The following is a 10,490-nucleotide window of genomic DNA, read 5'->3' as shown; positions in this document are numbered from 1 at the left end:
GACCTGATGGATAGCCCCTCATCAGAGCTAAACAACCGAAGGAAATCAGAAGCTCCTAAGTTTGATAGTTTTTTTATATAGCTATAACCATTTTTGTATGTCCAGATACCACTTTTTCAGATAAATTGGGGGTCCGGGGCTGGGGGCACTGATTGGTGGGCCTGATGGATAGAGCTTCATCAGAGCTAAACAACAAAAGAAATCTGAAGCTCTTGTGTAGTTTCCGAGTTATAAGCATTTTTGCATGTCCAGACACCCCCTCTTTGGATGGAGCCCTCTCCTCAAATATGAGGTCTATCTTAAAACCGTTGGCTGGCGCAGTGTAGGTCAGATTCATCTACAGACCTGCCAAGTTTCATGTTGACCGGTGCAGCTGTTTTTGTGCTACGACCAGATTTTTACGACCAAAAATCACTGAAAAAAAACCCCAGCACAAAAACAATATGACTCCCACTTACACTTCACGTTCGGGGGTCATAATAATAATAATAATAATAATAATAATAATAATAATAATAATCTAACTAAGAAGAGGAAAAGACAGTATGTCATATTGCTGAGACCGAGGAAGGATTTATCTTTTTTGTTTTTTTACTCAGACAAATTTTTCCGGTGCACCCTTTGTTCCCCTTTCCCACCTAATTCAACAGCAACTCTCTTCTTCATCAACATCCTCTTTTCTAACACAGCCCCACCCTGCCCCAAATCCCCCACAGGTGGCCTTGTCTGGTGACAACTCCAACGTAACATGCACAAACAAATACTGTTTGTACTCATTTTAAAAAGAGATTAGAAAAAAAAAATATATGTGAGTTTGCCAAAGAGTCAGCCTCTAATGAGTTCTTCACAAATAGTTCAACTTCTGGTCACATATTCTCTAGAGTGCAAATAAATAAAAACAGTATGTGTTTGGTTTTGTTTGCATGGATGCATAAAATTGCACATGTAGAAATTATACACAGCAACAAGTGTTATTTTTTCTGCTGTTTTATGTTGATCACTTTAAATCTGTTATTCTACATCACTTTTACTTCAATGATAAAACAATACAAGTCAAGAACCTCACYTGAGTCAGCAGCTTAATGCTGGAAACTGTTAAGTCAAACCCGTTTTATAAGTTCAGATTTCAGAGAATGAGCTACAGTTGTTAAGAAGACAAAAGCATAAATTTCTGTATCTTTCAAAACCAACTTTTGTCTGCGCCAACTTTTCTATCTGGAATGGTTACACTCCCACGCTTTGAGTCTCTCTCCCTGGACGATGAATAGTTAATGATCTGTGCTGTCACGGTGTATGACTGCGTAAAAATCACAACCCATAGGGAGAGAGAGAGAGAGAGAGAGAGAGAAGAGAGACACACAGAGACCTGAAAACACACCCAAATGCAGACACAAACACCCCTTGCAGCTGGTGTTATGAGTGGGATGGCCTTGTGTGGGGAGGAGGTTCTCATGCTGTTTTTTATCCATTGTTCAGATACGATAACCCAAACACACACCGTGACCCTCCCACGTGCACACGCTCTCCTCTACATGCACTGCGAGAGAGAAACGTCGTCCTAAAGCCACATAAAACACACACAAAAAAAGATTATCCTAATAATCCTCGTGAATGGAAATAAACAATCAGCCAAGGAGAGAGAGGGGGGAGTCTTGCTGAGACTGAGGGCAGTCTGGGCTCCAGCTGTGTGGGCATTTGCCAAATATCACTGCCAGCTCGGTGAGAAACAAAAGCAACAACCAAGAACGAGCCATGAGGCCACCCCGGGGCTGAGCAGTAGACAGGTGGCTGCCAGGTGAACACACTCACACTGATAAAACAATAAGAAGTAGTTGATCATGTTGGACTGACTTTTTTCAATAATGAGTCATTTGAAGAAACAATAAGAGAAAATGTGAAACTAATTTGTTTTAAAGGGCCAATATTRTGTGTTTCTCAGGCATACATTTAAATACTATACCATAATAAAGTATCTTTGTCACTTTTAGTTGTTATTAAAACGCTGTTTTATGTTTAAATAGAAAATAAACTCATCTTCTCATCACTTCCTCTTCTAAACGCCTTGAAATTGGCCTCTGTCTCTTTAAGAACCACCTTCTGCTTCTGTCTCACCCATTTCGGCTCGTGGGGGGAAGGGGGGGTCTGCCATGATACAGTTTACTTGGCATCTGAAAATACATTTCCTCAAAGGTATTTTTAATCTGAAAAGAGCTTCACTGAGTGACAACTAATGTTGAGAGCTCAGCAGACAGTTTAAGTTTCACTTTCACTTTCACCCGAGAGCCTGCAGAAGTCATGGGTGGGGTGTGTGGGGAGGGGGTGCGCTCTGCCATGAGGAAGTTCGGCTTAAAGACACGTCCCAGGGRCATTTCTGGTCCCCACCTGTTGTTTTGCTTCTCAGCATGGCTGCCTAAAAACGCTGCAGGATTTCTCAAACATGCATGGATGGGTCAAAGCAAGGCTTTGGGCATGTTTTTTATGAGAGTATAACATTATAACATGATATAAAACTCTAAAAAATTGATTTTACATGATATTGCCCCTTTAACCCTAAATTAACAGCACACATTACAAAATCCAAACCATGAAATGTAACAGGGTTCAGCTCTTACCTGAGCAGCTGAATTCATGTTTCTGGACCTCGGCCACATTAAGTCCTCTGAGCTCGGGAGGGCTGGTACATTGGGTGAAAAGACCAATTGTGGGCCTCTGTCTGAGCCACTGAGCCAGCCAGGCCAGGTGACAGTCACAGTTCAAATTGTTGGAGTGGAGACGGCTGGAAAGTGAGAGAAAAAAATAAATAGATTTATTTATTGAAGAGCTCCTATTTTGCTATCACCAGCACAAGATGAAAATAGCATAAAGAAGTGTTTGTCCTTTCCCACAAGTCATCGTGTCCAATCCTTGTGGCAAAACACACCAAATGACATGCTACACGGACAATTGTAAAAGGCACATTCTAAAAAGGAACACATTTCTAAATCCAGTCCTCCAAACACAGTTTTCCCGCAGAGCCGTGCCTGTCCAGAATAGCTCTCCCTGCTGTGTGGTGGACGTCTGGTGTATGTAGGCTAACTTGCAAACCCACGTGCACAGACACGTAGTGTTCACACAAACAGAGAAGCTCTATAATGTAACCCCACGGGGAGCGAAAAAAACCCAAAACGTCACCACACGGCCAGCGGAGCCATGGAACAGAGCCTTTTAGCAAGCATGATTGTTTTAATTTGTGCCTAATTTCAGTTTTGGCAGCCAGGATACACGATGAGCTTCTGGGGTTATTTGCATCTATCTGGGCTCGTTTTTGTCCTTCCACGGCTGACACAACGGTTCCTGGATTCGCTAAAGACATTTCTGTGTTGTTCTGCGGTGATTCTGGCTGCCATGCAGGAAGCGCTTGGAATGACAGAAGCTGTCAGCTCCCACTGAGGTACATTTGCAATGTATTTATTTTAAACCATTCCCCCGTAAAGAAGACGTTTGAAGAAAGAAACGCGTGACTTACAAAGTTCGGAGCTTGGGCATGTGGTTGAAGCTGGAGACGGGGATGCTGCTGATGTTGTTGTTGTTCAGCGTTCTGTGAAAAGACAAAACCTTCATGTTGTCAGTGCAGTTGTTTAGGCCAGGCTTCTCCATTCTGTCTTTAAATCCATCTCTCGTTGTGGCCCACTGGGAACGCACCACCTCATTTCACACAGATGGGGAGCCCTCGCACCTCCCACGCACACACACATGCCATGCATGCAAATACACACGTGAACACATCACCAGCTACTTGCGCTAGAAACATAAAACACACACACACACACACGCTTTCATCGAACCCGGGGCATCAGCTGCGGAAGGAAAAATCAGGTCATTTCAATCAGCCTAATAACCTCTCACCATTTTTCAACCTGCTCCTCCTGTCAACACAAGCTGTCTTCYTCCCCCTACACACATCTAAACAACCCCCTCTGCCCTTTTACACCATTATCAGAACCCTATCACTACATTCATTAATCCACGCCATGAAAGCAACTCGCATATTTTTTTTTATTCTTTCACCACCTTTTAAGTCCTACAAAGCCGTCTTTCAACATCAAAATAACAAGTCTGTCAAAGTGCTTTTGTCCCCCCCTCCTCCTCCCAACACACCTTTCACTATTGTTTCAGATGGAGGCCTCCACAATTATGTCTTTTTGAAAAGATATGATTACCTAGATGTTCAAAAACAGCATATCACAGGCTCCAGTGTGGAAAGCTAACACTTGCTCTGATTTTTGAGCGAGATTATCAGAAGAGCCTCCTCATCAGATGGTATGCCGAAGGCTGGATGAAGGTGGAGTAGTGGGTGGGGTGGGCGTTAATGTGATGGAGTGGAACCCTGCTGTCAGCTGCGACTTAATGGAGCTTGGTCTTCATGCTGCCGGCCGACCTCATGAGACCCTTAGAGTTATGTATGACATGCAATCCTTGTTCCATATGGTTATTACCAAACCACAGCGATGTCTTCATTTAACTAAGAGCCTTAATGAAACTTTGAAGTGGACAAATAGCTTCAGTTCCGATACTTACAGGACTTCCAGGCCTCTCAAAGCTCTGAAGGCCCCATCCTCGATGCAGCTGATGTGGTTTTTGTCCAGCTGGCTGCGAATCACACAAAAGGCACACAAAGACAATGGCTCAGTCCCTGCAGAGCAGTTGTAATCATTGATACAGTAAGCCGTACACTAATGGACTATAGTTAATCAATACAGGTTTACTTTTCTCAGCTCATGTAATCCCGAGAGCAGCAAAAGTGGACTTAAGTTATTTTCCATCTGCATCGATAGGAGTCATAAATCTAGGTAAGCGTGCGTGAGCCTCGTTGAAAATGTAAAGCCTGTTCTGTAAGCTGTCTTTGGGGAGCTGAAAAGTACTTAGTGTACTTAATAAGTAGCTCCGCTAAACATGCTTTCACACCGACGTGAGCAAAATGTTTTATTCTCACGAATTCTTTTTACACGATAAGATCAAATGTTTAACTGCTGGAATCAAACTGACTGAGAAAAGGTAATGTTCATTTAAGATAGTAGAACTGCCAGATCCATCAGAATGTAATACCACTAAAGCCAAAACACAACTTCTAATGCATGCAGGACAATTTAACAATTAGTTACTAAACAATCTTATCAATTTTTTTATTTGTTTTGTTGTGAATAATTTCCAAAATCTGATGTTAAACTTCATCAAACGACTACAGAGTTTGGTCCTCACAGATTTTTGATGTCCGTGGCTCCTCTGAACGCCTTCCTGGGGATGGACTGGATGAGGTTCTCGCTCAGATCTCTGCAGAGACAGAAGGAGGCATGAGTTACAACAAAATCTGTGGTTTGTGTGGTTTTACAAAAAYAATTATCGTCAAGGAATACAGGTTAATTCAAGACAAACTTTTTTATATTAGATAGTGTCTGTATGGTGCTTGACACCTAAATAATTAGGTGTTTAAAAAAAGCAAAGACGAGAGTGAGTGAAAGACAGGAAGTTATAATTTTAATTAGACAAGTCTTTAGTCTGTCACGCACACAGATAAAGACACTGACTCAAAGATGTCAGAGATTTTTCTGCAGCTTGCACAGCTGTAATCAGACTTGTGGTCACCCACAAAGACCCCAAAATTTATTAAACTTTAAAAAAAACAACCATTATGAATATCACTCTGATGAATTTTACTTTTCTGATGCTATCTCAGTGCTTACAACAGCTAACGTCTCCAGTCCAACATTGTTTTAATGGAATGAAAAATAGCTAAAAGCAACACGCCAAAATAGAGAAGTTGTGAAATGTATCTAATAAGTGAAAGGTTGTGTATTTATGGTACAGCACAAGTTAAAAGAACCACAATTATACCACAACTGAAACTGGAATGTGTTTGATTTCATGGGATAAAATGTTGCAATTACTGTATGTTGAAAGTCTGTTTGGCCGTGCTCCATGTTTACAATCCGGCTCCAAAAAAAAGATGGAGTGCATTGAAATGGCAATGAGTCTTTTGTGGAATCAAATCAAAAAGGAATTCTTCTGCCTTAAATTGTATAAACATACATGACGGTTATAACAGTTGTGTAAATGAARCTTGTGCATCCACGGCCTGGGTTTAAAAAAGAACACACTCCCTCTGGTAACTTTTTTTTAATTGATCATTTGAAGAATTTGAGTTATTTTTCTTTAGCAGATTTGATTTTTCATTTATTTATTTATTTATTTATTTTTAGATTTAGGGCTACACTGCAGGCAGTTTAGGCAATTATCTGACAATAAACTATCAATCCTCCTGGACTGCCAAATTTTGCTAAATCATATGCCAAACATCAAAACGGTTCATGTTTCCTCACTGGCAGGCGCACGATTCAAAACTGCTTTTGGTCTCATTTGTTGTTCTTTTGTCTAAACAGTCTGAAAGTTGAAAGCTGATTCTGTCTGAAGCATCCGGCTTTAATGATGCCGTCTAATGATGTGGCTCCAAGTTAGAGGAAGATGTTTGGTCTATCTAACCCTGAAATCTAATGACTTTACTGGCCTTCTCACCTTCTAAAGTTTTTTTTTTTTTCAAAAAAACAACAAAAGAAAACATCTGTATTAAGATGCCAAACGTCTGCAGTGGAGACACATTTTTAATGACATCTCAATCTCCAGCCAGACATTTAGGAGAAAGTCTTTTTACTCTTTGGTCATTTGTGGATTACAAAAAGACATTTTAACACCGCTTGAATGCGAAAGGACATAAAACGGAGGGAAGAGGAGACACCAGAATGAGAAGCTGGATTCAGAAGGCTCTGATATGAATACAATGCTGTGTGTAAGTAGTAAAATGAAAGCTCTAGGGTGGAATCCTCACGCTAAAACCCCCATAATCCTGTTAGCACGCTCTAATGGGATTGGCTGGAGTGTTCTATACACTCCCATTTATGGTGATGGTTGATTGAATTTGGTACCCAGGTCACTTTAAAAATGTAAGTCTGTCTGAAACAAAGCTTTACCAGAAAAAAAGAACAAAAAAGTCATTAATACACTAATGGTTGATATTAGATCTGCCTATTTTGCRTTCACATATAACGTCTTTTTCCTTCTGCAGTCTCGTCTCTATCAAATCTAACAGAAAAATCACAGCAGTCTTGGTCTGGACTCCACAGCCTGCTCTATGTCTTTAAAAATTATTGATGGGTTCGACTCCGATGGGAGCCAGAGCAAAATTAAATTTAGCAATGCAACATTTCTGCATTTACACATTCTCAAAATGGCAAACAGAACATTTCTGTGGGAGACCATCACGCTATATTTTACATAGTCTGTGGTTGCCCCTTACTGTTATTTTCTAAGCTGAAACCCAACTGTTTTGGCTTCAACATGTTTGACATTACAAATTAGTTAGAAAGCTGATTTTGAGCGAAGCCCTTATCCCTGCAAAAACAGACACGTTTATATGAGGACGCTCACCACAAACAGGCACGCTGGCCACTATGGTCTCTAAAACTAAATTCTGACTGTAAATCTAATGTTCCAGTCCTTCAGCAAATACCACAATAATGCATCACTTGTGCGGAAAGCCCAGGATGGTAAGTTCGAAAGCACTGAATGGTGAGTAATACCAGAAAAAATGTTTCTTGCGAAAAATCATCTTGCTGTCGAATTTCTGGCCGGTGAGCGCCGACTCAGAATGTGAGTCTGCTCATTGCTTTAGACTATAGCTAACCTCGGGGAACTCGGATTGTGAAATACCACAGGAGCAGATGAAGTTTAGCCTCAGAAGGAGCAGAGGTCATCACCTCCAGATGTCCCACCTCTTGCGCGGCTCTGTTCAGTGGGTGGAAAATACGCCGTGACTATCGATGCCTCGTAGCGCTCACCAGCTCCAGACTCCCTCACTAACAACGCTGAATCCCAGCCCAGGCCTCCAAACCGCTCAGGCAGCTCTGTAATGATGTTCCCTCCAGACTTTTACGATTACAGGTGTGTGAGCCATCGCCCGAAWGAAAAAAGTGAGCGGCTACGTCACTCCTCACACGGACTAGACCTGGTTTGCATTTCTTGAACCACATCCCTTGCAAGAGGGCAGTTTATTAACGTAGCCTGGCTTTTCTGCTCACAGTTCATTCACATTGTTGCCTTAATGATGAGGAAACATATGTTTTCAGGTGTGTCCTCTCTGTATGAACTACACTTCAAGCTTTTTTCAACTCTCCCTTATGGAAGACTAAACAATATTRTTATTTAATTAGTGTAAAGTAGTTTGACAACGAACTAAGCCGCTGTTTACAAGGATCTCTACATTAGTGGGAATAATTAGCAGCGCTATCAGACATAGCTCAAGGCGCCTGCTCTGCAGATTAGCTGAAGGTAATGTCTGGCTCCTGTCTGATTCCCGTCATTAACCACTGATCTTTATCAGACTTCGAGCAAAAATACTCCAAACAAATATCCTACAAACAAACGCCTACTTTGGTGGCATAATGATATCTATTGGCACCAGTCAACCACAGTAACAAAAAAAAGGTAGTTTAAAAGCATTAGAATGGCAGTTTGTGTTCATTGTTTAGTTTTAATTTCTGTGAAGGTGGCAGTGATTTATAAACTTGCATTTTTAACAACTTGCAGACTGTGAAAGCGTGAATGTTTTTTTTAAATTTTTTGATTCAGTGCCACCCGCTGCTGTTTACGTTCTTCGTCCTTGTCATTCCTCTTGTGAACTAACTTGTACTAGTGATGTAGACTGGTGCTTTTGTTTTTACTGTTCTGAAGGTGAACCGRGGCTGATTTGCATGAGCTCAAGGAGAGCTTCAGTTTGAAGAGAAACAACAGCCTGAAATGTCTGACAGTGTTATATAAAAACATTTTAAAAAGTCAAGACACCCCATTCAGAGCAGCAGAAACGGCGTCTGCTGCTTACACAGCATTTCACTCTTATTGCATCACTCTGTTGCAGACTGTACTTGTACAGAAATCCACATACAGTAAAGCCAAGAAAACATTTAAACCTGCTTTAAAGCTCAGAATAAATATGTGAATGTAGCTTGTAGTGCTCAGCACAGTTTTAAAAAGTGCTATAAAATGCAGTCCATTTACTACCCAAGCAAAAAGTTTGTTTTCCTGATTTCTTGAATTGATTGCACGATAAGAAACTGTTTATTTTAGCCAAATACTCCCAACTCTTCTAAATTTTATTCTCGCATTTAAAGAGGGAGAAAAGATAGAAATACAGAGGTGGAATGTGTCTGATTACTTACTCATTAGGAGAGGTAATGAGGTGTGTGAGAGCTGTTAAAAGAATGGCAGTGTGCTGCTACTAAATGCTAACTACCTTCTTCCTCCCTGCACAGTAAAAGCTTACAAGTAGTCACACACATAAACAGCCACATTAGCATAGTGTGCGTCTTTGGAGCGAGAACTGGAAATGATCCAACAAATGACTATTGAGAACAACATAACAACACACCCACATAAACAAACCAAACAGGCACAATTAGAAGTTTGTGTCAAAAGAAGAAAATAAAGTCTTTCCTAGAGGAAAACTTAWGATTAGAYGTTAAAAACACTRATTRAAGAATAAATGGAAAATTTGGAGAACCATGCACTGAGTGATGATGAGCAACTTATTTTTATGGAAAAAGATGAAATGCTTCTTTGATCTTTTCTATACCGTAAACGCACTTAATGAAAGAGGACACAGATCTGTGGAAATAAATTGAGAATTTACATCAGCAAGAAATGTTACACATCTAATTTCTATGAGTTTCTACAAGTTGGTGTGGCTAAAGTACACTGGACTCGAGCTCTTAAAAAAGACCTAGTTTCTCAGTGATGTGACAGCAGCTGACAGGAGAGTGTAAAGAAATATAAAAAAAAGTGTTTTTTAGGAGTTCGGTCAGACTTGGTAAAACGTGGTGCCTTTYTGTCACTGGAGAAGCTACAGCTTGTGCAACCCACTCAGAGAGAACTAATGCAAAAAAGGAAAAGCAGTGAAGGTGCAAAAACAAATACGGTTGATTCATGTGATAAAGCTCTGGCTTTAAGAACTTTAAGACCAAATAAGAAAGAAAGAATAACTGGCTGTTGCTAAGATTCAGAACTTATATATAGATATGAGACATAGTTTTGGTCGAGTTAAAAGACAAAGTCACTGGTACAGGCAGATTAAAAAGYAGTGTTAAAGTAGGGGATAACAAAAAAGAGAACAGGGTGAAATGGGGAATAGATTGCAGCCATAGGGTGTTTGGGCTCTTGCCAAAGCACAAGCTTGCATGTGTGTGTGTGTGTCTGTGTGGCCCACAGAGAGCGACAGCATGTTTCTTCTGTGTGCAGCCAAGAGTATCCATGCTTCCCACCTTACCTTCATGCTGCCACCTTTATAATCCGATTCTATCAACACCTTCACTTTTCTCTCGCTTCCTCTCTGAAATAAATGATAGAAATGATGGAAGTGCCTCCCAGCTGTGTCTCCTTTCACTCTTTCTCACCTGTCGACACACTTT

At 40.7% G+C, this 10,490-nt stretch overlaps 1 protein-coding gene across 2 annotated transcripts in view; it reads right to left on the bottom strand.

Moving 5' to 3' along the window:
• Nucleotides 1-10,490, bottom strand: part of slit1a (slit homolog 1a (Drosophila)) — a 92,763-nt gene that overhangs the window by 36,843 nt on the left and 45,430 nt on the right. For both annotated transcript variants that reach the window (XM_014022040.1, XM_014021966.1), the window contains exons 5-8: nucleotides 5,239-5,310; nucleotides 4,558-4,629; nucleotides 3,506-3,577; nucleotides 2,613-2,776 (exon numbers count right to left, since the gene is read on the bottom strand). In XM_014022040.1, the coding sequence (XP_013877494.1) occupies nucleotides 2,613-2,776; nucleotides 3,506-3,577; nucleotides 4,558-4,629; nucleotides 5,239-5,310 (380 nt within the window). The remainder of the gene's footprint in view (nucleotides 1-2,612; nucleotides 2,777-3,505; nucleotides 3,578-4,557; nucleotides 4,630-5,238; nucleotides 5,311-10,490) is intronic.

This window comes from Austrofundulus limnaeus, unplaced genomic scaffold, assembly GCF_001266775.1.
Source record: "Austrofundulus limnaeus strain Quisiro unplaced genomic scaffold, Austrofundulus_limnaeus-1.0 Scaffold0, whole genome shotgun sequence".
Classification (NCBI taxonomy): Eukaryota; Metazoa; Chordata; class Actinopteri; order Cyprinodontiformes; family Rivulidae; genus Austrofundulus; species Austrofundulus limnaeus.
The sequence above is the reverse complement of the archived record's forward strand: the minus strand, read 5'-3'. Positions and strand labels throughout refer to the sequence as shown.